Genomic DNA, 27,226 nt, shown 5'->3' on the forward strand with positions numbered 1-27,226 from the left:
TCTCTCTAAGGTGACCCATGGGGATTTACTGTGGTGGGGGCTGCGAGACCCTGACCTCCAGGACAGTAAATGCTGAGTGAGTGCAGCAGTGGGGAGGCTGCGTGTGTGCACACTCGCGTGTGTTCCTGCGGCCCGGTGCACGTGATGCACACGAAGGAGTGCCCCGGCTGGCCGCGCAGGTCTCAGTTTCCCGTGCTCAGCACTGCGGCCCTGCCAGCTGCCGCGTGTCGTTGCAGCGCGCTGCAGGAGCAGAAATGCACAAGCTCGAGAAGCTCGAGACCGAGTTCGACTCTATGCGCCACTACCTGGAGATCAAGCTGCTGGGCGGGCAGGAGGGGCTGGAGAAGGTCACGAAGAAGCAGCGCAGGTGAGGGGCGGGGCCTGTGGGGTGGAGTCAGCAGTCCTCAGAGCTCTGCTCCCACCTGAGCGAGCCAGCGGTGACCCCATCCGCAGATGGAGTCCAAACATTCGGTGAGGGCAAGATCTTTCTCCAAAGTCACACTTTGTGCCAACAGCACCTGAGCGAGGATTTGAATCTGGATTTTGCTGCTGGTAGGGACAGGTTCTTCCCAGGGCACCTCTCGATACCTGGCCCCATGCCCCACTCTTTCATTCTCTCATATTTGTTGTGGCAGCGGCATGATACAGAAGCCACCATGTCCAGACTGTGACTGGTCCACCAAGGTCCCAGCCATTGTACCCTGGGTCCTGATGACTAGCCCCGGAGATGAACCAGACGTTAAGGACTATTCCCTTAAGCAACGTGGAGGCCAGTGAAGTGCTGAGCAAGGTGTACCCAACTCCCTTAAAAACAGAATTTTCTAAAAGCTTTTTTTTCTGCACATTTAAGATGGATATTTTTTTCTGAAATGTATTACACACTCTTCCATCTTCTTAAACAGAACATGCAGAAAGAATACAAACTTTGCTGCTGGCTTGCTTTGTTTTAAATTTTCATGGAGTACCTTGGCTGGAAGGAGGATTTGCTAGCAGGGCTGCGTGTTCCTCCCGGAAAGGCCCCATATCCTGCTGGGCTGTTTGAATGTCACCACCTAGTCATGTGCAAGCTTGGGCATTGCAGTCAGACCTCAGTTAAGGTCCTGGCTCTGCCACTTACTGCTTTAAGCATGTCTTGCCTCAGTTTCCCTATTGGCAACACAGAAGCAATAACACTGCACACAGGTCATCTAAAGGATAGGCACCATCCCCAATCCCCCTGCCACCAGAAATGGAAACACAAAGCACCTGCTTCCCACCTAACACTTGGCTCCACCCCTTCTTCCAGGTAGTACCTTATCTTATTCACTGGTAGGTCCCCAGCACTCAACCCAGGGCCCGCCACGTAGTCAGCATTAAGTCTCTTCCCTGCTGATTTGCAATTGAGCAATAAACCCCAGGTCTGGCCTTGTAAGGACTGTGTGTAAAACGTGAGCACACTGGCTGCGATGAGGACCTGACTCCAGGGGGGCCTGGTGTCAGAGGTAGAACGATATAGCACTTGAAGCTGGCCTCGGAAAAGCCTCAACACATGTTCGCTTTAATCATTTGTTTTCTGCTGAGCGCAAAGGAGCACACATTCCATCAGGGTAGGGCTGGTGGGAGTTCAGCCCCACCCTGCTCAGTGGGCTGTGTGGCTGTCAGGGCCTGGGGGTGTCAAGCCTAGCACACAGTGATTCCATTGCCTCCTCCTCCAGGATTCAGAGCAACTACATGGCACTGCAAAGGATCAACCAGGAGCTGGAGGACAAGCTGTATCGCATGGTGAGGGCCACCATTCAACACCCACTCCCCCACCCCAGCGCTGCCTTGCCTGGGTCCGCAGCTCTAGGAGCATTGGGAAGAGATGGCCTAGCTGGCATCCTCTGGCCCATTCAGGAGCTGGGTCACCAGACCTGCTGCTGCCTTGCCTGGGTTCGCAGCTCTAGGAGCACTGGGAAGAGATGGCCTAGCTGGCATCCTCTGGCCCATTCAGGAGCTGGGTCACCTGGCCTGCTTCCTGATACCTCCGGAGCTGGGCCGGTCCTCTGCCTTTCTCCAGTGAACGGGAAGGTGCTCTCAGGATAAGGGCATGTCAGGTCCAGGGCTGCCACCTGCTGCCTGAGCAGCACATGCGAGCAGCCCAACCTGTGGGCAAGTAAGCCGGGCTGTGGGACAGAGGATGCGCACTGACAATGGGGACCCAGTTCAGCCTGCCAGGCAGAGACCCAGGACTGGGAGGACAGAGAGGCCCAAGTTCAGACCCTGGGTGACCCTGAGGCAGTTTCGAGCCCCAATTCCACCTCTCCTGGAGACCCCTCTGTCTTACTGTGAGGAATAAATGCAACAGTACTCATGCCTGGCCCCAATGGGGACAGAGGCCCTCTGTGGAGACCCTCACACCACCTGCAAATAACCTCAGTAGTGTTGCCATTTCTCTGTAATCAGGTGGCAAGCCCTCTGCTTGGAGGGGTAGAGATAGTGCCTGTGGACACCCTGGTCATCTCTGCCCTTAAAGAACATGCTCCGCAGCTCATGTCAAAGAGGGGGGACCTGGGTTTCTGGCACCTCTCTTTTAGTAGGACAAGGAGCTTCCCTTTCTTTCAAGTTTGGTGACAGGTTTGGCTTGCCCTTGAAAATTGGAAGTGGGTGTTTAACACCTGCCCGTCCTCAAGGTGCTGTTGGGGAGGGGAGGTGGTACACCCAGGATGGGCCAGGCTCTGCTTGGGACCCTGGATGAGGGCCTTTCCCTTTCTGAGCCTGAGTTTCCTAAACTGTCAAGTGAGATGGGCTAGGCTCCATGCTGAGCACAAGCCTTTCTCACTCAGTCCTCACCCCAAACTCAGAGGCAGGATGCTGTTATCCACATGTTGCAGATGAGAAACTGAGGCTCAAGGAGGCGGTGACTTGCCCTGGGTCGTCTGGCTTGTCAGTGGTGGAGCAGGATTTGAACCTGAGCCCATCTGCACTCTCAACCCCTGCACCCTGGCCCTCCAACACCTCAGCATTGACAGCTGCAGGGGGGGACAAGGGAGGCCGCATCACTTGGCTGGGCATGAGCACCAGGGCTTGGATGGCTTCCCAGGAGCTGACCGCTGACCACCTCCTTCTGTTGTCCCCACAATCCAGGGCCAAAACTATGAGGAAGAGAAGTGTGCACTGAGCCATGAGATTGTTGCCCTCAACAGCCACCTGCTGGAAACCAAGGTGGCCATCGACAAGCTGTCAGAGGACAACATGAGTGCTGCGTGCATTAGGCCCACTGGGGGCTGCCAGCGTGTGTCTGCTGAGGCCTTCCAGGAAGCACTGGGGTCAAGACCCTTCTGACTCTGAAGAGCCACAGCCTCAAGGGGCAGGCACAGGGGAAAGGTGGATGGACAGGGTGGTTAGGCTTCGAGGAGTGCCTGGTGCAGTCAGGGAAGGACAGGTGGGCTGCATAACCAGAGACACACTGCCAAGGTGTTGCAGACAGACCCTCTGCTGAAGGACTTGAGTTAGGAAATGAGGGGCCCTATTATCCCATTCAAGGTGAGGCTTCCTGACCCCAGGATGGGGTCATGGCCCCTCAAGACTCCTGCTTCAGCCAGTCTTAGTGTCACATCAGAGCTGTGTGGCCACCCATGGGGCCAGATTTCAGGGACTCTGTGAGATGGGACCAGCCACCCTCCACAGACCGCTGCCAGCTGACCGTGCATCCCTGATAAGCATCTACTCTTTGCCAGACCCTACTGGGCTCTGAGATTAAGATGTGAACCATGCAGTCAAAAAAAAAAAAAAAAAAATCCCACGTGGAGTTTACATCTGAGTAAGGAAGACAGAGAGTAAACAAGATGAACACACAAACTGTATGGTGTGTCAGAAGTGCTAAAAGTCGGAGAGAAGCAAAGCAAGAACGTCTGAGGGAGTCCTCAGTTGCAGGGTCTGCAAATTTCAGTGGGATGCTTCAAGAAGAGGCTTCTTGAGCCTAGACCTGAAGGAAGTGTGGGATTGAGCCACATGCATGGGTGTCTGGGTAGAGCAGTCCTTACGATGGAAAGAGTCACTGCATGCATCTGTGCTTGATGAACTTGGAGAACAGCAGAGGCCTGAGTGGGCCCTGTGTCTCAGGTCAGAAAGATACTACAGGGCCACGATGTATAGGCTCCTATCAGGAATCTGAGCTTTATTCAAAGTGACATAGGGAGCCATGGAGTTCTTGAGCAGAGGGGTAAGGTGATTGCACTTACAGTTGTGCTAGGCTCATGTGGCTGCTGTGCTTAGAACTGGGGATAAGGGCAGGAGCAGGGAGATCAAGGAGGAGGCAAGGGCCACAATCCAAATGAAATGTAACGGTGGCTCATGCTGGGATGGTGGCAGTGGCGGTGGGGAGAAGGGCTTGGATTCTGGTTACGTTGTGGAGATTTTGCAAATGGGGTGTGAGTGAGATGAGTCCAGCCAGCCACAAGGTTCAGAGCCTGAGCCCAGGAGTGGCCTGCTGTTTCCTGGGCCAGGACACCTTTGGAGGAGCAGGTGGGGTATGGCAGGAGTTGGGCTCAGAAGCACATGAGACATTTGAGTTGTCATGTCTCATGGGCAGTTGGATATCAGGGTCTGGAGTTTAAAGCAGAGGCCACACGCGGGGGTATTTAAAGCCACAGATGGATTGAGGTCACTGAAGGCGTGCAGATGAGCAGAGGGCAGGCCCAGGTCGGAGGTAGCTCTCACAAGTTGGGTGAACAAATAGGAACCAGCAAGGACATCCTAGAGGGAGTGGCCAGTGAGGGGATGAGGGAGACACTCCACAAGTGTGGTGGCCCAGACACCATGGGAGGAAGGTTCTGCAGTCAGCAAGCTGGCCAGCTGGGTCACTGGCTGCTGAGAGACTAGGTAAGAGGAGGGCCAAGAAGTGGCCTTGGGGTTTGGGGACTTGGAGGTCGGTGGTTGAGTGGAGTGGGGCCCTCTTAACAGAGTGGTGACTTTGAGAGAGAAGGGGAGGGGAGGTTCCAGCACAGACAATTCTTCCAAGGAATGTGGCCATCACAGGAGGCAGAAAAGAGAACATGGACTCAGGACAAGACACTTTTCTTAGTGGAAGGCCAGGCTCCTGGCTGTCCTAAACCTGACAACCTTGGACATGGACAATCCAGGGTCTTTGATGCCCAGCCAGAGGTCTTGATCAGTGTGGTCATGTGCATGACAGATACTATCCAAGGTCATCCACTTCTCTAAGTGGATCCCCTACTGGCTGTGGCTGGTGGGAGGCCTCAGTAGCAGACATGGACTGGCCCTCAGTCCTCTGGTGCCAGGGGAAGCCATTCTAGGGCTTCATAGGAGGTCAGTTCTGAGCTCTCAGCCAACTGTGCTGTTCCTAGGAGTAAGAGAAGCACTGAGAGGAGCTTGGGGACCTAGGTCCCATCCACCATGCAGGCCAGGTTGGGAGCACCAGCCTCAGGGCAGAAGGGGAGGTGAGGGAGGCCCCAGGACCACAGCAGAGGGTCAGGAAGGGTAGGCTGCACCATAGACAGCCTTGCGTGAGCTGCAGGACACCTGGTCCTGGCAGAGCCGGGACTATGGCAGTGGCCCATGGCCAGGAGCACCCAAGGGGCAATGCAGGTGGATCACAGCATCTGTTGGGCAGACCTGGGGCTGGCTGTGACAGCCCCCACTGTGGTGATCCTTGTTGGGGGCAGTTATGAAAGTCCCAGCCACAGGCACATGCAACAGAGATTTTCAGAGATGAAACCAAATCCCCTTGATTCCTACTCTTTGCATCTGTTTTCAGCTCAGGTGGCTAAGCCAGTTCCTGCTTGGACCTGGGGTAACACACATGCCCTGATCCCTGCCCAGCCCTGCAGCCACCCCAGCTGCCAGACCACACTCTGAGAATGGGTGTGAGCAGAGAGTCTGAGACATGGGGGTGGCAGGGGCTGGAGGCTCATTCCTTGTCCCTCATTTGTGCCCATCACTCCCACCAAGTCATCTTTGGAGGGACTCCAGGAAGCTGAGGGACAGGGGGACCAGACCTGGTTTCCAAGCCTGGGGGCCTCCAGGAGCTCAGGGCCCTTGGGGGCACTTCTCCTATCACTGCCCCCACCTTGTGGGAGGTTCCCATCTTGGCAGGCCCTAGACACCCCATCTGGCAGGGCCCAGTCCACACACCAGCACCCCCAGATCCGAATGAGGCCCTCCATTTTGGAGGTGAGAGTGTGAAACCCAGAGGGGAATGGTGCTAGGACTTGGTCCTTGTCCTGCCAACTGCACAGCTGGCTCTGCCCACCCCCATTGCCCCTGCTGGCCACTTGGCACTGGTCAGCGCAGCAGGGACCTTGGCCAGGGGTGAGCCACGCCCAATGTCTTCTCTTGTCTTTTAGGAGCTCTATAGGAAGGCCTGCAATCTAGCTGCCCAGCTGCTGCAGTGCAGCCAGACCTACGGCAGGGTCCATAATATGTCTGAGGTAACGTGAATCCCGCCACACAGCCAGGCCCCTCCGTGCCCCCAGGACCACTCTGGGCTTCTTTTTTGCTGATCCCACCTGGCAGCCACTCCCCACGCTTTAGGAGGAAGATTCTGGGTGAGCCTGGCCCCTTCTCACCCTCCTCATTCCTGTGGTGTCCTGGCCTTTCTGATGGTGGAGGGGCTGCCTGAGTCACCCACCTCACCCAGCCCAGCAATCTCTGGCCCTCCCCAGAGCCCCCAGCCCAACTGGTCTGCCCATTCCCCTCAGTTTCCTGTGGGGGCTGTTACTTGGCCTGCTCTAAGCCCCCCATCTGCTGAGTGCTGAATGTAGTGCCCTTGTGTGAACCTACAGAAACCCTGTGGTTTGTGCACAATTACTGATAATTCAGAGACAAAACTGGCTTCAGGAAAAGTGATTTGGCCAAGGCCACAGGGCAAGCCGACAGCAGAGCCAGGATTCAGAAGAGACCTGTCTGGTGCCAGAGCCAGCCTGGGCAGCAGCCCACCATGCCCATCTGAGGTAGCCTGTAGAGCTGGCCCAGGGACCCCCACCCAGCCAGGGCACCCCTCCCTGCCCCTCAACTCACATACTGTCTCCTACACCAGGCCTCTGTGTTCCCTTTCCTTGGGCCCGGGCCATACCTGAGACACTCACAAAATAGATCAAACAGTAGTGCAACATCCCCCACAGGGTGCCTGGCCCTGGCCCCTCAATATTTGTTGCATCTGTTTCTGAGTCTGTCTTGTTCAGGAGCACCCAGGCAGCATGACTGGTGGCTGGGGTGCCCCCAACAGAACCTGTGGGCCTGGGAGAGCAGGTCAGTCCTTTGCTGTGCAAGATATGGGGAGGGCGGCCTCCAGCCCCAAGTGGAGCCTGAGTCAGACTTGGGTTCTGGCTTCTTCCAACCAGCTCCAGCCTCTGGGCAATGCCAGGCCCAGCCAGGGTGGGATGGGATGGGATGGGTAGAGGTGACAGGGATCCCCAGGAAGTGACCACACCCACATCTCCAGGAGCTTAAATACAGTGTCCTGGGCCCTGGCTCCCACTGGTGAGATTTGAGAAGCCTGGGAGGTCCCTATTCATCTGTCTGCCTGTCAGTGACAGCTGACCACAGTCCTTGGGTCAGGGCCAGGGCTGGGACACCATGCTGACTGCAACCCCTGTCCCTGCCTTCCCCTCATCCTCGCACCCGTTCCAGCTGCCCTCAGACTTCCAGGAGCGCGTGAGCCTGCACATGGAGAAGCACGGGTGCAGCCTTCCCTCCCCACTCTGCCACCTGGCCTATGCCAACAGCGTCCCCACCTGCGTCATCGCCAAGGTGCTGGAGAAGCCCGACCCCACCAGCCTGTCCTCCCACCTGTCCGATGCCTCAGCCCACGACCTGGCCTTCCGCGACAGGGTTGAGAAGCCAGGCCCAAGGTCCCCATACAAGGGAGACATCTACTGCAGTGACACAGCCCTCTACTGCCTGGACGAGCAGCAGCACGACTGGCGGCCCAGCGTGGACACGTCGGTGACTGACATGGGCTTCCTGTGCACCCAGAACTCCACCGACAGCGCGGCCGAGGAGGAGGAGGCCGAGACGGCAGCCTTCCCCAGTTACGCGGTCTAACTGCACATGTCCAGCTCCTACTCGAGCTTCAGCGCAACATCGGAGGAGAAGGAGCACACTCAGGCCAGCACGCTCACCGCCTCACAGCAGGCCATCTACCTGAACAGCTGCGACGAGCTCTTCGACCACAAGCCACCCGTCTCCACTGCCTACGAGGGCAGCCCTCGCTTTGCCAAGGCCACAGCTGCGGTGGTGGCCCCACTCGAGGCCGAGGTGCGCCTGGGGTTTGGCTGGACTGTGTCGCCCTACCCGGAGGAGACTTTCCGCTTCCCAGCTTCCCCGGGCCCCCAGCAGGCCCTTATGCCCCCAAATCTGTGGAGCCTGTGGGCCAAGCCAGGGACCAGCCAGGTCCCTGGGGAGGACATTAGGGGCCAGTTGCAGCCCCTGAGCGTGGAGGACATCAGCACCTACTCCAAACCAGCCAGCACTGCCGGCCGCACCTCACCCTGCAGCTTCTCCGAACGCTACTACAGTGGTGGCAGGGGCAGCCCAGGTAAGAAGGTCGAGGGCCACACCAGCCCTCTCTATGCCAGCTACAAGGCCAACAGCTTCTCAGAGGGTGACAGCCTTTCCCAGGGCCACCTGGCAGAGCCCTGCTTCCTGAGGGCAGGTGGTGACCTAAGCCTCAACCCTGACCAGTCGGCTGACCCACTGCCTGGCTATGCGCCCAGCAAGGGGGATGGGGACTAGCTCGGGTGCAAGCTGTGTGGGGCTGGCAGCAGCCCCAAGCCCAAGAATGGCTCCAGGGACCCCTTGGGGCCCAGCTCCATGGAGGCCTCCCCAGAAATGCACCATGCCTCCCACCTCAGCCCCCAGCAGGCCTTTCCCTGGACTGGTAGCTTGGGGCTGAGTCCCAAGGACAGCCTCACGAAAGCCCAGCTCTATGGGGTCCTGCTCAACTGACTGCCTGTCTGCAGGCCGTGGCCATGGGCTTGCCTCTCCCCCAGTCACCCACATTGCCCCAGCCCCTGCCAACAAGGAGTAACCTGTTACTCCCAACACCCCCTCTTCCACCTAATCCAGTAGAGCCCCGGAGGAGGACCCCCCCATTGCCGTCTTGTCCACCCCCAGCCCACCGCAATGGAACTTCCCCTTAGAACGTTTTTCACACACTAACACCCTTCCCCCACCTGCGATGAGCATCCCCCCCTTTTATAAAGTGAAACTATTTTTATAGAGAAAAAGGATCTTTCTTAACGCACTTGGCCTCCAGCTCCCTAGACAGCAGACTTGGCGTTTCAACAGAAAGCTCCTTTATTTTTGGGGTGAGGGTGCATGGGGCCAGCCCCTTAGAAGGGAAAGACAGTGTCGTGGGGAGAACAAGCTCCACAAGCGGGAAGACACCTAGCAAGCTGATAATAAGGGAACCCCAAAGTTCTGTCCATGAAGAGGGGAATGGAATGAGATGAATTAGGGGATATGAAACATTAAAAAATCTATTTTTCACAGTGTGGCCAACACACCACCCTGAGCTCTTCCACAGTCCAAGTCCCAAGTGGGGCCTGGATGACATCCCAGTATGGCCGGTGCTCATCCCTCCCCTGCCCCCACCCAGTGTCCTGATCCCCAGCACCATGTTACTCTACCTCAGACATAATGAGGCCCTCTGGCTCCTGGTCTGTAGCTTGCATTCCTGTTGTCTGTGATGCATGCGCATCTAGTCAGTACTGTATTTTGCCTTTGTCCACTTTTTTTAACCTGCAAATCATGGGCGCTGCTCTTTCAGTATTCCTTTACATTTTCCCACATATTTGCTACTCCCTCGTTCTCACGGCTCAGATATTGCTTCTGTCTAAAGCAGATTCTCTAGAATTTCCTTCAGGGTGGGTCTCAGTTTTTATTTCTCTGAAAATGTCTTTATTATGCCCCACTCTTGAAAGGTGTTTTCTCAGGGTGGCATGCTGGGAGGTGATTGCTCTGCTGCAGCACATAGGAGATGCCGCCCCCGTTCTGGCTTCCTTTCAGCATTGGGAACTCACCGTCAGTCTGGGAGCTACTCCTCTGATGGAACAACACAACAAAAATCTTTCTTTCCTCCCACTCATTAAGATCTCATTGACTTGGGCCGGCCCAGTGGCACACCAGTGCGCCACTTGGGAGTGTGGCGGCGCTCCCACCGAGGGTTCGGATCCCATGTGGAGACCGGTTCCCGCTCACTGGCTGAGCATTGTGCGGGCACAACACCGAGGGTTGCGATCCCATTACCGGTCAGTAAAAAAGACAAAAAGGGGAAAAAAAATGGTGTGTGTCCTTCCGATCTTTTTGACTTTGGTTTTCTGCAGTTTCCCTGAGGTGTGTCTGGGTTTGGATTTCCTTCTTAGAATTCACAGGAAGTCTTATATCTGTGGCTTGATGTATTTCATCAGTCTGGGAAGATCTCAACTATTATTTAAAAATAATATTTCTCTGCTTATTCTCTCTTCTCTTCCTCTGGGACCACCATCCCAGACCAGCAGCCCCTATAACTCTGTCCTCTGCATCTGTTGCCTTCTCTTCTATATTTCCCATGTTTTTGTCTCTCCCCACTGTAATCTGCATGTGTTCTCCAGTTCAGTCACTCTCTTCTACTGTGTCCATTCAGCTGCCACTGAAAAAAACACAGCCACTGGATTTCTAATTTCAGCTATTAATGTTTTCCATTTCTAGAAGTTCTGTTTGGTTGTTTTTACAAATCTACTGTGCTTTCTATAGTTCCTTATCCCCTGGAGATATTTTCAAGCTTGTCTCTTTTCTTTAAACACAGTGGGCACAGCCATTTCACACTCTGGGTTGGTACTTCCATGTGGCTTCTGTGTAGGTCTGTTTCCCTGGATTCCTGCTCATGTTGCCATGTTTCTTTGTGCACTTGGTTATCTTTGACAAGTGCTCGTTCATGCCCTTGAAGATGTACTTGTGGGGTCTGCAAGGCCTACGATGGTAGCCACCTCCTCTTGGGGGGGCTGTATGTCTGCATCTTCCACATGCCTGGGGGTACTTCCAGTTGGGGACCACCTTAACCCAGCTCCATGCCCTGAAGGCCCCTGGCCCACCCAACTTTCTGTAGCTCCAGGGCAGGTCTGCCCCTTGGCAGGTGACCTACAGGAGGGTGGGCATCAGCAGTGGCTCTCAGCATCCCTCTACTTCACCCACCTCGAGGAGCAGGCACCACCACAGCACGCAGCCTCCCTGAGCCAGAGGGGGCTGTGGAGAGGCTCAGGAGACAGGTCCCCTCCCTGGGGCCCAGTTTTCTCCTGGGCAGAATGGGGTAGCAGCCCTCACTGAACTGGGGAAATAGAGGTGGATGGGAGGGAGAGACACATGGCCCCGGCACCCAGTGGCAGAGGTGTCTCCAGAGGAACCTCATCGGCCTTGTCAGCCCCATGTGTTGGCTGTGTACCTGGGTGGAGGGGGACCTCTTCTGGCTCTCCCACCGCTAAGTGGCAAAAATCCTACCCAGCTCTGACTCCTGGGGGTCTATGGAATCAAAGCACCTGGCCCCAGGCAGCAGGGCTAGGAACCCCCAAGGGCTTTGCAGCCTTAGCACAGAGGTTCCTCTCAGATCTTGGCTCCTGGCCCCCAGATGGCCATCTCAGAACCTAAGTACCTCCAAGATGGCCTCCAAACCTCACAGCACTGTCTTGCCCTGGCCTTCAAAGCCAGCCACAGACAAGACTCGGAGGTGTCTTGTTCCCACAGCACTGAAGACCATTGGGCCCCTGCTTGGGCCTCACTCAGTGTGAAAAGTGACTCTGGAAGACAGACTGGCTTGGCCACACAGAGATTGGGGAGGGGGATTTGGAGCTGCAGCCTGTGGCTTTGCGCAGTAGGGTCGGACTGATGCCTCCTGGTGTGGAATGGCCTGTAGTGCTGTGCGTGGCAATCTCAGAGCACTTCTCCTTGTGGCGGGGCTGAGACTGGGAAACCTTGGTTTACCACTCCCAAACCCCCCTGGCTCAAAGCTGGCTGAGGGGGACCCTGGGACTTACGAGTTCTATGGCTCTGGTTGATAACTCCTCTCTCCCAGAACACCCTGGGCTGCACTTGGAGCTTCCCTCCTATCCCCAGTGCCAGGGCCAGCTCTCCAGCCCCATGCTGGCCATGAGCACCTGGCTCTACCCACAAGGAGCTTGAAGGTGGGGGAGGAAAGCAGATGGTGTAACACTAGGCTCAGGCTTCAAGAACACAGGGACTGTGGGCATGTAGACTGAGGACAGGCATCCCTGCTCCAGGAGGAAGAATGGAAGGTGTCAGAAGGAGAGGCTCATGCTGGGCGTTGAAGGATGAACAGGAGTTCACCGGGTGTTTCAGGAAAAGGCACAGATGTGCGACAGCTAGAGAGTTCTAGAAACCGTTCAGTGCTCTCGTGTGCCCCCCTGAGGGGCTCGGCCCTGGAGCTGCCAGGTTTCCTCTGGACCTGTCCTTGGCTGTTCTGCATTTGGACAGGAACTGTGGGCCATGCCCATCCACTCAGGCAGCCAGGCGAGCCAGGGTGTGGGGCTTCCTCCTCCACCACCGCCACTCTCCTTCCATGCAGGACCCTGCCTTGCCTTCAGGGAGGCCCCATCTGCATCCAACACCTGCCCACCTACCTGTGTATGTCTTTCCTCAACCCCCACTGGGGCAATGCAGGGCTGAGCTCTGCCACCAGCTGACTGTGTCACCCTGGGCAAGTCCTGGGCCCCTCTGGGCCAGTTTCCCTTTCTGAGGACACTAACCAGTGCAATTTCCACGGACCCTGTAGACAGTTGGCAGTCCCCCCGCTTATGGAAGGCCACAGCAAGGCTGGAGGTGGGGCCTAAGGGAGGCAATATGTATGGGAGGGGGTGGGGGACCAAGTGTGAAAAAGAGCAGAGGCTTTGGGGTCAGAGGGACCTGGCCACCTCCCTCTGCCCCTGGAGTAGCAATTCCCTCAATTGGACAGTGGGGATCACTGCCACCCCATGGGGGCTGCAAGCTTTAGCTCCACTGGGAAAAAGTCACAGCCATGCCTGGCAGACAGGGCAGTCAGCACATGTCCTGTGCTGGCACTTCAACATGAAGCCGTTTTTATCCCACACCAGCTTCAGATCTGGTATTTCAGATTTTATAGGTGAAGTTAAAGGTAAGCACTCAGCCCCGGGAAGGTGGATGGAGGGGAGAGCCCCCACTTCTTTTCATTCCTGCTCCACATTTTCTAAATTTAGCTTTCTTATTTTAACATTGCAAATGGTGAACTCCCTGACACCTTGCAGAAGATCAAAGTCAGTCTTTAAGAAGGCTCTTTGGAAGAAAGCATTTGGAAGAGAAACGTATGAAAGCATGGAGTACACCTGCCATTCTTCCCAATAAAATAACATACAAAGGGGGTGGGGGGCCTAGCAGCCAGCTGGCACCCACAGGGGCCTGCGTTGTGAAATCTAATCCACAGGGGGCTTCCTCGGGAGCCCTACATGTCCCCCTGCCTCAGGCAGGTCAGAACTTGGGGTTGATTCAAGGCCACCAGCTTGGACCAGATTTCAGGGGCAGAGATTTGTGTGGCATTTGTTCCAAGTGAAGTTGACAGGGCAACAATCTACAAAGTCCTTTTCTGTGCATCATCTCCCCTGCTCATCATAATAGGCCCACTTTACAGATGAGGAAACTGAGGCTCAGAGGACAGAAGCACCCAGTAAAGGCCCCACTCAGGTAGGGGACATGATTAGGATCTGAACTGGTCTCCTGGCTCTGAATCCCACAGGGTAGCAGGCAGCTTAGGCCTGTGCTCAGCACAGGAGAGGGGCCAGGCAGCAGAGTATAAGGGGAGGGCATCCAACAGCCATACCTAGCACTCACTGAAGCCTGATTGGGTAGTCCATAACTGAGACTCATATTACACTAGTGGTAATACTAACATATCACAGTAGGGATAGCAATCAGCAAAGAATTCAATGAAATGCTCAATCAGAAGAGCTCACTAGGAAGGTGTAAAAGCATCAGGGCTAATGCTGAGCTGAGAAGCAGTGCTTCTGGGTTCTGGGATCTGGGGCTGGCAGGGAGGTGGGAGGATGGGAAAGGGGATGAGAGATGCTGTGAAGCCAGGCCTCCCTCCACCACAGGCAAATGCAGCCTTCTCTCCTGGCCTTGTGTCCGGGTTCATTCATACATCACTCATTCATTCAACAAATGTGTGCTGAGGGCTTGCTCAGGCCTGGAGCTTGGGAGACACACCCACATGAAAATAATTGGAGGGGGTCACTGTGCCTCCAGCTCCATAGTGGGAGCTACAAATCATAGTTCTCCAGCAGGCCTGGCCAAGGAACCTTGGCCTGAAGTGGGCATGTGACAGGAGCCAGACAATCCAAGTCCTTCCCTGAGACTTGTCATAGAGGAATGAAGGAAGGAGGCAGCCCTAGCTGGTGGCTTCTGCCTTGTGAATGAACCTGCATGAGGCCAATGCCTGGAACACAGCAGGGGTGGCAATGGCAAGAGAGGGTCCCACCAACTCTCAGCCTGCCGTGGCAGGAAAGGTCTGAGAATGGAGCCCAACCACACCTCTGGCCTAAAGTGGCTCGACTCCTGCATCAAGCCAGAATAGTACTAAATACTCTCAGCTGCCATATCTGAGCACCCACTGCATATGGCCCTACCAGGAGGTGACCCAATCTAATTCTCTCTCACAGATGGGTACTATTAGTTCTCATTTTACAAAAGGTGAAACCAAGGCACTGGGCAGCTAAGCAGCTTGGCTAAGGTCACACAGTAATGAAAGGCAGAGGCAGGGATGAAGTCGAGGTCTGTCTGATCACAATGCTCATTTCCTGTTGACAGGCCACACCTGCAGTTATTCACAGAACACCTACCATGTGCCAGGGGCCAGGGATACAGCAGGGAGCAGGACCCCCAACCAGTGGAGCTTATCTCCCACTGCAAATGTGTGTGTTGGGTTGGGGGAAGGAGGCTGAGAGACGAGCTACTTCCCTGAGGCTCATCATCTGTGCAGAGGCCTGAATGAGGGAAGGGGGAATGGTGGGTGCAATGGGTGCACAGAGGAGGGAGCCCTTAGCCTACCCAGGCTGGAGGTGATTGGGTGGCTTTGTAGGTCACAAGAGCTCCCACCTCAGAGGAGAAACAGGTATCTGGGGTGGGGTGAAGAAAGGACAATGGTCAGGGTGTGAGCAGGAGGCAGCAGGCAGCCACATGGGCATGAGAAAATGCCCACATCCCACGCCAGGCTCTGAGCTGTGCAGACTCAGGCTCTGCTCCTCCAGTGGCTCTGCTCAGCCCAGTGGCAGTGCCCCATCCTTGAGGGGCCTCCACTTTTGCAAGGGACCAGGCGAGCTTGCTGTGAGGTATGATATTTTCACCAAATCAGCTGTTCTAGAGCCTAAAAATAGGAGTAGAAGGTGCTCCTGCCATGCCCAGCACAGCTGCACACAGGATCACCAGGCCCTGCACGCACATGGGCCTGTGGTGTGGGGACACTGGGGCCATACACTCACCCACCCCCTCTCCAGGTACTCAGCTCTAGCTTCCCCACCTCCAGACCAGGTGGCAGTAGGTGCGGCATCCACTGGACACCTGCTGTGTGGCAGGCTCTGTACTGCTGTGGGGTGTGAGGTGGCAGGGGCAGCAGGATGAAGGTTGGAAGGATTCATACCTCAGATCAGTCCCGTCTCAGGGCCTTTGCCCGATTCTTATCCTTGCATGGAATGCCCTTCCTGTGGACCCCAAAGAGATCCCCAAGGATCCTGTGGATACACTGAAATAAATGTCCTCACACAGCAGCCCTGGGCCAGCTCCAGTCCCCCTCCCAGGACAGGGACACCTATTGTGCCTGACTCCCCCACAGACTTGACTTCTCTGACCCTCACAGCAAGCCTGCAGACTGGCTCTTCTGATCACTCACTTTATAGATAAGGAAACTGAGGACAGGAGAGAAGAGGTACCCTGCCCACTGTCCCAGCTACAGTGATAGTGGAGCTGTGCCAGGAATCTGGGTTCTGGGAGAGGCGAAACTGGAAGCCCACCTCCTCCTGTTTCTGCCCCCGCCCTGGCCCATAGCTGCCTTCTCACAACCTCTGCATTTCCCCCACTGATTCCCCTGCCAGGGATGCCCTCCACCAGGAAACCTTCCAAGATACCTGTGGTCCCCCACCCTCTCCTTTTTGGTGGATCCTTGGGTTCATGGGGCAGCACCTCAGTTATGATTCCAGCGGGGCTCAGTGCTCACCAGCCTGCCCAGACCCGGGAGATGGGCTTCTTCCCAGCCTGGCTCTCAAGGCTCCCCAAGGGCTTCTTGCTTTTGCACATCACTCCTTCACAGGGCCAGACATATTCCCCTAGAGTGCACACACCCAGCTGGTGTTGGGCAAGGAGCAGCCAGAGCACTCCAGGGACCAGCTGGCCACCCTGCATGGGAAGGGTGAGAGGGCCCAGGCCCTGTGAGGCTGGTAGGGCCTGCTGTGCTCTGGCACAGAGTTCCTGAGGCAGCTAAAACCCAGGGCCCCCACTGCCTCAGAGGACTCCCTTGTTGGCACCACCTGAGCAGGGCTGTCCCCAACTCAAGCCTCCATGATTCTTATCTCCAGAGCCCCAGTAGGCCTGGGAGTAGGGAAGTAAGAGGAAACTGGTAACGTATATTTGTGGCTGAAATAACGTAAGAAATAGCAAACACTTGCATTTATTGGGCATCACCGGCCACCTGCCAGGTGCTTTCACTAATGTAGTCCTCACAACCCTGAGACAAACAGATCTTTGTCCCCATTTACAGATGAGGAAATTGAGGCTCAGAGAGTGGTAGACACAGTCTCCACCCAGGTCTGACCCAAAAGCGAACCTCAGTGCTGACTCACACCCATACCCCCAGGAAGAAAGGGAGCCAAGGGGCACGGCCAGCATTGGAAGATTTAGTGCCAGATCTTAATGTCCCCTCCCCAGGAGCAGGTGGCAAGGACAGAGGGCAGCACAGGGTGGTAGGTGGTTCTGACACAGGCCTGCATGTGTCCCTGCAGTGGGCACACCTGGCTGGCTGTGCAGAAGCTGTACATCAGGATCCGGCCATCAGTGCTGCCTGTCACCAGCAGGTCACTGCCCAGGGAGCACTCACAGCCCACTGAGTAGCCTTCCACTTGCAGAGGGCAACACAGAGTTGGTGAGCAGGCCACACCTATTCCTTGAGGCTACCTGTGAGGCAGGGGTTATTAGACCTATTCTACAGAGAAGCAAGCTGAGGTCCAGGGCTGGGCCTCATACCCAGTATTCCTGAGGCCAAAGCCCAAGCTCCTTCCATGAGGCCTAGAGCCCTGGCAGGGGGCTAGTTCAGAATCCAGTTGGAACAGGTCCAGCACAACTGTTGGCTTTGCTGACAGTCACCGAGTCCTGGCCCCTCTACACCAGCAAGGCAGACTTCAGTGGGGAAAGGTGAGGATGTAGAAATGGCACCCATGTCCTGTCCCCATGTCCCCCCATCCCCAGTGACCTGTCTGTATGAGAGCATCTGGGGCTTGGGGCCAGGTCAGGGATGGGGATACCTTGTGCTCTTAGTAGCACTGCCTTCTGCTCATGTGGTAGGGCCACACAGTGGAGAAGAGGGCCAGGTAGTTGCCATTGGTCTGTGCCAGGAACACAGGCTCCCTTGGGTGCAAAGCAAGGCTGGGGCAGGTGTATCTCTCCTGAGAAACAGCAGGGCCACAACAAGGTAGAAGAAGGCTCCCACCCTCAGCCTTCTGCTCAACCATCCACCCCACCCAGTGCTCTGCTCATAGGCCTTGTGCCCTCCTCCCAGACCTCAGCATAGGGTCTGTATGAGTTCCCCGTGGCTGCTGTAACAAATTATCACAAACCCAGTGGCTTAAAATAACACTAAGTTATCATCTCACTGTTCTGGAGGTCAGAAGTCTGAAATGAGTCTCGCGGGGCTAAAGTCATGGTGTTGGCAGGGCTGCCTTCCTTTCAGGAGGCTGTGGGGAGAATCCCCTTTCCTGTTTCAGGAGGCTGCCTGCCTCCCTCACGGTCATCTGAAAAATGGCCACAATACCTATGACCTAATTCCTGAGACCTTTGAATGTTACCTTATTTGGCCAAAAAAGGGATCTTTGCCAATGTAATAAGTTAAGGATCTTGGCCTGTGCAGGGGCGCACCTGGGGTCCTCCCACAGACCCAGAAGGAGAAGGATCCGACAGGATTAACCCCAGTGTTGGGACCGAGGGATCTCGGGGAAAAGTGAGCCTGCTTCCCGCCAACCCAGCCCCGTGAAAGAGACACTCAGACGCGGCAGGGGTTCTGTCAGGGCAGTTCCACTTTATTGCTGCTACACTGCAATTTATATAAGCAAGCAAGTAGGGGCTTTCCAAGAACTAACCAATCAATTAAAGGATCACATGGTCATGCATTTTGTACTAACATGTTGATTATAGCGATCAGGCAGAGTTCATGAGTGCGGAAATACTGGAGGACCGATAAAAACCTTTGGAGCTATCTTGGGTTATGCCTCCCCAACTTCCCATGGGCACCATCTTCATCCTCCACCCATAGGCACCATGTGGCTCACAGATAATGTTTGCTCCTAAAAATGGGCCCAACATCTCCCCCTATTTCCTTTATAAAAAGAACAACCCTGTAATGGGCAGTTGAAGGTGGCTCACCTCTCAACCTCGTTGGCTTTTTTGTGACTATGCCTGTCTTAGGTTGTCCCCCTCTGGGGATCTTACCCGTCATTGGCTAGACAGCCACTTGTGGAGAGCCAGCGGAGCCCCTTAAAGATTACTGTGGATTTTTTTGAAGGGCCATATTGACCCAAGGGTTTTGGTGGTTTTTTTCCTGGGCCACATTTTCTACCACTTGAGTGAGCATAGTTATGGGTCCTACATTTCGTCAAACGAGAGCCATGATTTTAGTTAAAATTAAAGGACCAAACATTAGCACTAAGAAGAGGATTAAGAGGGAGCCCACTAAGGCAGATATTAAGGTGGTAAGCCAGGGAGAACTGTTAAACCAAGACTGAAACCAGCCCTCATTGGCCTCTCTTTCTCTTTTATGCTTTTCCAAGCCCTCTCTAACCTTTGTCATAGATTCTTTTACTATTCCAGAATGATCGGCATAAAAGCAACATTCTTCCCTGAGAGCTGCACATAAGCCTCCCTGTTGTAAAAAGAGGAGGTCTAATCCCCTTCTATTTTGTAATACAACTTCGGAAAGAGAAGTTAATGATTTTTGCAAATGGGTAACTGATGTTTCAAGCCTATCTAGATCTATGTCTATAGCCTGGGAGGGTGTAAGTATTTTCTACTCCAGTAGCCCCCGCCCCAGCGCCTACAATCCCCAATAAAGTACTAATGGTAACAGCGGCCCCTAGTGCTCTTTTACTGCGGTGAGGAAAGTTACTTGTCCAATATTGAAACATTTCTTCCCCTTTATGCCATAATATTCGGGGAATAATTTCTACTGATACACATTTCATGAGATAAGGACTGATTAAACACACAAGCAGTAAGCCCTGATTTGGTGCATAACTATTGCCCAAGGCGGGATTTAGCCCAGGTGCTGTTGAGGATAATGGTATTGGAACAAAGGGATGGGTTGTTTACACCAACACATAATCCTTTCCCCAACATATGTTGTATGGTTAAACCAGGGTGGGTTCTGTTGTAATTAATGGCCTACTGGGTGCTGTTAGTGGGGAGGATGGTTACGTTACTTAACGCCACAGCCTCAAAATATGGGGGATGAACATCATAACATAACCAACAATCTTTTGTCCAGGTTTGTTGCACTGGTAGGTGATTGGTTCCCCATGAGCCAGAGAGCCAGATGGTCCACAGGATGACCAGGTGATGCATTATGCTGCTGTTGATGGTGTCAAGGACAAAGGCAATCAGGATTGGAGCGAAACTCTCCCACAAGGATTAAGAGGCAGGTTCACCTGGGTTGTCGCATAAGTCTCCTGAAAGAGAAGAATTTGCCTCAGGGTCATTGTTGTCCCTGGGCTGGGTTATTGGTTCAAGATTTTGAGGTACAAATTTAAGGTTTTTGACCAGTATCCATATGGGGCAGAGTTCATCAAAGAGGAATACACACCCAAATCCCCTTCCCATAATTAGGAGTGGGTCAGGTCCTCTCCAGTGTCCGGAAATGGGGTCTTTCCATCTAACTTGGAAAGATGTTTTCTGTCAATTAGACCAGTGCTTTTGAAAAGGTGTCATTAACTCATTTTTGTCATTAACTCATAGACTCGAGGGGATCCCCCAGAGATATATGAATCCATTGTAAGGGTTTTCCCTCTTGAACTGGGACTGCCATGAGGATGGTGGGATTAGGCAGAATCCATAATTGCAAGTCTTTTGAGGGAGAGTATCTAGCAAGCTGAGCCTGGTTGAGAGAATTTTGAACCTCTTGTAAGAGCTGTTTATGTGCAACTGAAAGCGAGATTTTGTCATGAGGCAGGCTGTCCCTTAATAGGTTAAAAAGAGGTAATAGCTGGCCCATTGAAATGGGAATCCAGGGCCGTAGCCAATTAATTTCACCTAAAAGGCATTGTAAATCAACCAAAGAACGAGAATCTGGTATACAAAGTTGAGGGTTTAAAGGACTAACACCTTTCAAGGTTAACTGGGTACCTAAAATTTGAAGAGGTGGAACAACTTGGATTTTATCAGCTGCAACATGCAAGTTACCCTTTGTAAGGCACATTTGCAGGACTTTATATGCCTCGGCTAATTGGGAAGTATTTAGGGCTCCTAAGATAATATCATCCATGTAAACGTACATTTCAACATGGGGGAGCCTTTTGACAGGTTGGAGTAATTCATAAACATAGTTTTGGCAAAAGGACCAACTATTGGCCATACCTTGAGGCAAACCCATCCATTCAAAATGTTTATCTGGCCCCTTAAAGTTAGTTGAGGGGACCAAAAAGGCAAATTTTTCATAATCCTGTTGGTTTAAAGGAATGGAAAAGAAGCAGTCCCTAATATCTATAACCATGAGGCACAAGTTACTAGGGATGGCCGGTACCCAAGGCAGTCCCCTTAGGGGGGTTCCCTGTAGCAACATTCTTTCATTAATTTTTCTAAGATCCTGTAACAATCTCCATTTTCCTGAAGACTTTTTAATGGCAAAAATAGGGGTATTCCAGGGGCCAGTGGATGGGCGAATATGTTTTAATTTTAATTGTTCTGCGATAAGTTCCTCAAGTGCTTGCAACTTATTAGCTGGGAGAGGCCACTGCTCCACCCAAATTGGGAGTCCTGGTTTCCAACAGATAGGAGGGACCCGGGGGGCAGTGGCCTTTAGGATTGGGGTGCACCTTCCATCTTGTAAGTGGCTTTCCTTCCCGCATGTTTTGGAATTCGGGGTCCCCTCTATAATTTGGGCAAGAAGAGAGGTTGAACTGCTGCTGGTACTCCTCCTCATCTAAAATGTCATCATAAAATTCTTTAGAATCAGTGGTGATATAGGCATCTGCTTGTTCCAGAATGTCTTGGCCTAGGAGGTTTGCATTAAGTCCTGCGGCTATAAGAGGTTTGACTTCCCCTCTTGTGCCATCAGCATCTTTCCAGGGGAGCTAGACAGCAGTTCTTTGGACTAAGTATTTCCTCCGACCCCCATTATTTGTGGTCCTGGGACCAACCTCCAGCTATTAGGAACTTCCTCCTCCTCTCTAAGGACCGTGCAGTCAGCTCCAGTGTCAATTAGGCATCAGAAATTTTCCCCCCAATCATTATATCCATTTTGGGTCTTAACTCAGGCACAATAGGCACCATCCAGTTAGCCCTTGCAGGTTTTCAGGCTTTGTTAACTCCTGTTAGCTCTGTGGGGGGTCGGTATGAGTTGCACCTGGGTTTAGGTTGACTTAGACGGTTTCTAACTTGTTTTGGTGGAAAACGGGGTCCCCCTTGGGATGACGGGGCTAGAGGCTGCCCCTTTTCTAATTTAAAGGATTGCCATCCTTATCAAATTTAGATTTACAATCTGCCTTCCAGTGGTAGACCTTTTTGCATCTTGGGCATAGGGTGGTGGGAGGTTTTCAGCTTTTCGGTTTTGAATTATTTTGGGGACAGTTATTTTTAAAATGTTCCTGTTCCCCACAGCCAAAGCAATGGCCTGTTTGATTACCAGAGAGGCTGTTTCCAGGGGAGGTCATGGTATTAAAGGCCTTAGTCATTGCCTCGGTGAGGGCATCAATTTGGGCTTGGAAGGCAGTAGCAATGGTGCGGGCCTGATGACCTTGGGTCCCCACATCCCTAGAGATGATAACCCACCTTTCTACTGAGCGGTCCTTTTGACCTGCGAAGGCCAGTTTGTGATCTGATGTCATTCCCTCCCATACCAGCATTTTAACAAACTGGTCTCTTAGGGGCCCTGCGGGGAATTTCCTTTGTATGCTTTTTCCTACCCTATCCATGAATGAAGGGAGGTCCTTATTGTTTCTGTGGGTGATGCCTGATATGGCGGACTCTGTAGGGCCCTCCACAAATTTTTTTCAAGCTGCTAAGCAGATGGCCCTAACCTGGTCTTGATATGGAGTGGAGATAGCAGATTGCTGAATTCCTGTGCTGTATTGGTCTGCCGTTCCAGATAGCATCCCAAAGGTTATTGGGATAACTGGGTTAGCAGCCTGATTCCTCTCTGCCTGAGCATGGCATTCTTCTTTTTAAAAGGTGCAGAATTTTTTTTTTTTTTTGTCTTTTTCGTGACCAGTAAGGGGATCACAACTTTTGGTGTGGTGTCACCCACACCGTGCTCAGCCAGCGAGTGCACCAGCCATTCCTATATAGGATCCGAACCCGCGGCGGGAGTGTCGCTGCACTCCCAGTGCTGCACTCTCCTAAGTGTGCCATGGGGCCGGCCCTAAAAAAGGTGCAAAATTTAATATACTGGGGACCTGAGAGTACTGCCCCACACAGCACTTTCCAATCCTGGGTGGTGCAGGCTTGGTGTGCTAATCCCCAGAGGATGGTTTCTGCCCATGGGGAATTTGGACAATCTTTGGCCACAGCCTTTTTTAGCTCTTTTAGGTCTGTAGCCTCCCAGGGGTACCAGGGCGCTGGCTTGTTCCCCCCAGGGTTGACATTGACAGGAAAAGCCTGGGGTTAGTAAGGAAAGGGTGGTGGAGTTTCCCAGGGATTCCCCATTGACTCATGCTGTTTATAGTTAACGTTAACAGGGAAAGCTTGAGGCTGGTGGTGAAAGGGCGGGGAGCCTCCCAGCCATCATTTAGTTGAAATTTGTTTTGCCAACTGGCTGTTATTTGTTTATTGTTTGTGGCCCCCTCCTGTAAGTCTTTAGTGAGAGGAGGGAGGGGAGGGTAAATGCCCTCCCCTGGGGGCTTACGCGGGGGAAAGTCCTGGTCCTCTTGTGACCCTCCAAGTTACTCTGGTGGGTCCCTGGAACTATTTGCTGACTGAAAGATATCCTGGGAATGACTTTGTGAAGAGACAGTTAGGCCTCCCTTAATACGCTCCCTTTCAAACTTTTCCCATTGCTCTTCTTTTTTTTTTCCTTTTTTCCCCCTTTATTTGTCTTTTTTCGTGTCCGGCAACGGATCGCAACCCTCAGTGTCGCGCCCGTACCGGACCGGGACCGGCAACAGGATCGCAACCCTCGGTGTTGCGCCCGCACCTCGCTCAGCCAGTGAGCGGGAACTGGTCTGTATGTGGGATCCGAAGCCTCGGTGGGAGCGTCGCCTCGCTCCCAAGTGGCGCACTGTAGCAGTGCGCCACCGGGCCGGCCCCATCCCATTGCTCTTCTAAGTCTGGGAGGTAGGGGTATGGCTGTCACCTTTGTGGCCTTGCAAGAAGCAAAACTTAAGGGTGGGTCCTCCCTGCAGCAAACCTCACACTGCCAGGCAAGGGTTTGTACACAGTCCCACGTGTCCCAAGAAAACAGGTTGGCCGAGACCATCCAGGGAGCCAGGGCTAGAATGGTTTCTCAGGTCTTGGCAGCCATACTGTCAGAAATCTCACGTCCTTTACTTTTTAACAAATATTTTAGTGCCTTAAGGGCAGGTTCATCCATTTTGCCCATGGTATTTCCCATGGTGTTTAGACGTATAGAAACAGAAAGAGAAAACAGCTGTGGGTTATCACCACAAAAAACCTGACAGGACAGGTGATAGCCAGTATTTTGGGAAGAGGGGATGGCTGTTCCCTCAGCTGGAAGAAGTCAAGGAGGACTTTCACCTGGTCATGCTTCTGCTACTGGAGCCAACTGATATGAGACCTTCAAGGTCTACCAGAGAGTCACCCTGGCCATGACCTGTCAATTGTCCCACATCCATCTGCTTGTTCGCTGAAAGTCACAGAATGGAGAGGGAAAGGATAGTGGGAAATAAGCATAGGAGGAATAAGAAAAGAGTGAAAACAACTTACCCTACTCACCTGTTGGGAAAAAGGAGACTCACCTTGAAAACGTCCGTTACCCCGAGATGGCGTCTGTCCAGAGGGAAACTCTGCACTGAGGCTCATGGCTGCTCATCGCCTCTCTCTCAAGGCCGCATGGTGGGTCTGTTCTTCTTGCGTGGTGGGTCCCTGTTCGGGCACCAGCTTCTGCAGGGGCGTGCCTGGGGCCCTCCCGCAGACCCAGAAGGAGAAGGAGCTGAGAGGACCACCCCCAGTGTTGGGACCGAGGGATCTCAGGAAAAAGTGAGCCTGCTGCCCGCCAACCCAGCCTTGTGAAAGAGACACTCAGACACGGCAGGCGTCCTGTCAGGGCAGTTCCACTTTATTGCTGTTACACCACAATTTATATAAGCAAGCAAGTAGGGGCTTTCCATGAACTAGCCAATCAATTAAAGGATCATGCGGGCATGCATTTTGTACTAACATGTTGAGCATAGCGATCATGCAGGGTTCACGAGTGCAGAAATACTGGAGGACCAATAAAAACCTTTTGGAGCTATCTTGGGTTACGCCTCCCCTACTTCCCGCAGGCGCCATCTTCATCCTCCACCCATAGGCACCATGTGGCCCACAGATAATGTTTGTTCCTAAAGATGGGCCCAACATCTCCCCCTATTTTCTTTATAAAAAGAAGAACAACCCTGTAATGGGCAGTTGAAGGCAGCTAACCTCTCAACCTCGTTCACTTTTTTGTGACTGTGCCTGTCTTAGGTTGTCCCCCTCTGGGGATCTTACCCGTCATTGGCTAGCCAGCCACTTGTGGAGAGCCAGTGGAGCCCCTTAAAGATTACTGCGGATTTTTTGAAGGGCCATATTGACCCAAGGGTTTTGGGAGTTTTCTCTTGGGCCACATTTTCTACCACTTGGGTGGGCATAGTTATGGATCCTAGATTTCGTCAAATGAGAGCCATGATTTTAGTAAAAATTAAAGGACCAAACATGAGCACTAAGAGGAGGATTAAGAGGGGGCCTGCTAAGGCAGATATTAAGGTGGTAAGCCAGGGAGAACTGTTAAACCAAGATTGAAACCAGCCCTCATTGGCCTCTCTTTCTCTTTTACATCTTTCCAAGCCCTCTCTAACCTTTGTCATAGATTCTTTTACTATTCCAGAATGATCAGCATAAAAGCAACATTATTCCCTGAGAGCTGTACATAAGCCTCCCTGTTGTAAAATTAGGAGGTCTAATCCCCTTCTATTTTGTAATACAACCTGAGGCGATTATCCTGTAAAATAACCCTCAGTGCAGTCACACGTATCCTATGAAGAGGGAAGCAAAGTGAAATTTGGTGCACACAAGGAAGGTGTGTGAAGGCAGAGTAGAAAGAGATTTGCAGATGCTGGCCATGACGACTGGAGTGATGTGGCCACAAGCCAAGGAATGCTGCCAGTTGCCAGCAGCTAGAAGAGGCAAGGAAGGGGTCTCCCCTGGAGCCTCCAGTGGGATCATCCCCCAAAACACCTTAATTTCAAGCCAACACTAAATATTTATTGAGAACTCTGGCATCCAGAACTGTGAGAGAATTAAAGTGTTGTTTCAAGCCACTAAGTTTGTGGTAGGTGTTACACAGGGATAGAAAACTAATCAAACACCCATCTCCCCACCTCTTCAATGAGCCCCTCAGGGGCAGCCCCAGCCCAGCCAGGGTCCTGCACAGCAAAAACTCACAGGAAGTGAGAAGATAAATGGCCAAATGAAAACAAATGCATAAACAAACTGTTCAAACACAAGGGGATCTCATGGCTCAAAAGTCACAGCCACACAGAAGACACCCTCAAAACACCTGCCCAAATGCACTTGGCCTTACATTGCTTGAAGTACTGTTTTTTGTTTTTTTTTTTTTGTCTTTTGTCTTTTTCCGTGTCTGGCAACGGGATCGCAACCCTCGGCGTTGCCCCCGCGCCTCGCTCAGCCAGTGAGCGGGAACCGGTCCGTATGTGGGATCCGAACCCTCGGGCTGGAGCGCCGCCGCGCTTCCCAAATGGCGCACTATCCAGTGCACTACCGGGCCGGCCCTTGAAGTACTGTTTTTAAGCCACACTCTCTACGTCAGTCCAAATTCAAAGGGCAAGGTGGGCAGCAGTTGGGACTGCAGCTTCAGACTAACATGCCTAGCAGAGGCACAGAAGTGGCCAGATAATGACGGTACCAGGCAGAGCACCCACTCACCCCACATGGAAGGAAGGAGGTGTAATCATAGGAGGGCCAGGAGCTTGGGCAAGAGGACCTTTCATCTGCCCCATTTCCCCTGGTCTCTGCTGGATTCTTGGAGGCAGGACACCCTTGGTGGCCAGAGACTCCCCCTGGCCCCTTTCCAGGACCGGTCCTAGTGGGTTGCACTAGAAAACCCTGCTGTGAAGGTCTAGAGGCGGGTTTGCTCAGGGTCACTTAGAACCTGGAACAAGAAAAAGGCAGGGAGGAGAAGATATATATGTACACACAGTACATATTTTTTAATTCAAGGTGAGGGCACCAAAGAGGTTAGTCATGGTTTATTTGAAATCTCACAATGATGATTGCGATGGTGGTAATAAAGATGGTGATGGTAATGATGACAGTGACGATGGTGGTGATAGAGGTGGTGGTGGTGGTGTTGATGGTGGTGGTGATAGATACAGATGGTGATGGTGATGATGATGGTGATGGCGATGGTGATAATGATGGTGATGATGGTGGTGGTGGTGATAATGATGGTGATGGTGGTGGTGGTGCTGGTGGTGGAGGTGGTGGTGGTGGTAATGATGATGGTGGTGGTGATGGTGGTGGTGGTGATGACAGTTAAAGCATGATGGAGCACTCCCTGTGTCTGGCAGTGCACTATACCCTTTATAAACATTCTCTCTCTCTCAACTTTCAAAACCACTCT

At 53.1% G+C, this 27,226-nt stretch overlaps 2 protein-coding genes across 2 annotated transcripts in view; one reads left to right on the forward strand and one right to left on the reverse strand.

The window, feature by feature from the left end:
• The first annotated feature begins 254 nt into the window (after nt 1-254).
• Nucleotides 255-8,928, forward strand: LOC103604714 (brain-enriched guanylate kinase-associated protein-like). The gene is given in 5 exon segments (XM_008589288.1): nt 255-367; nt 1,695-1,761; nt 3,106-3,219; nt 6,327-6,410; nt 7,612-8,928. Coding segments are annotated over 5 exon segments (1,695 nt in total).
• A 7,940-nt stretch (nt 8,929-16,868) lies between these two features.
• The window catches only part of LOC103604715 (WD repeat-containing protein 25-like), a 75,338-nt gene continuing 64,980 nt past the window's right edge, over nt 16,869-27,226 (reverse strand). The window contains 2 exon segments of the mRNA XM_008589289.1: nt 16,869-17,092; nt 17,495-17,633. Coding sequence (XP_008587511.1) covers nt 16,869-17,092; nt 17,495-17,633 — 363 coding nt within the window.

Source organism: Galeopterus variegatus, unplaced genomic scaffold, assembly GCF_000696425.1.
Source record: "Galeopterus variegatus unplaced genomic scaffold, G_variegatus-3.0.2 Scaffold5360, whole genome shotgun sequence".
NCBI lineage: Eukaryota > Metazoa > Chordata > Mammalia > Dermoptera > Cynocephalidae > Galeopterus > Galeopterus variegatus.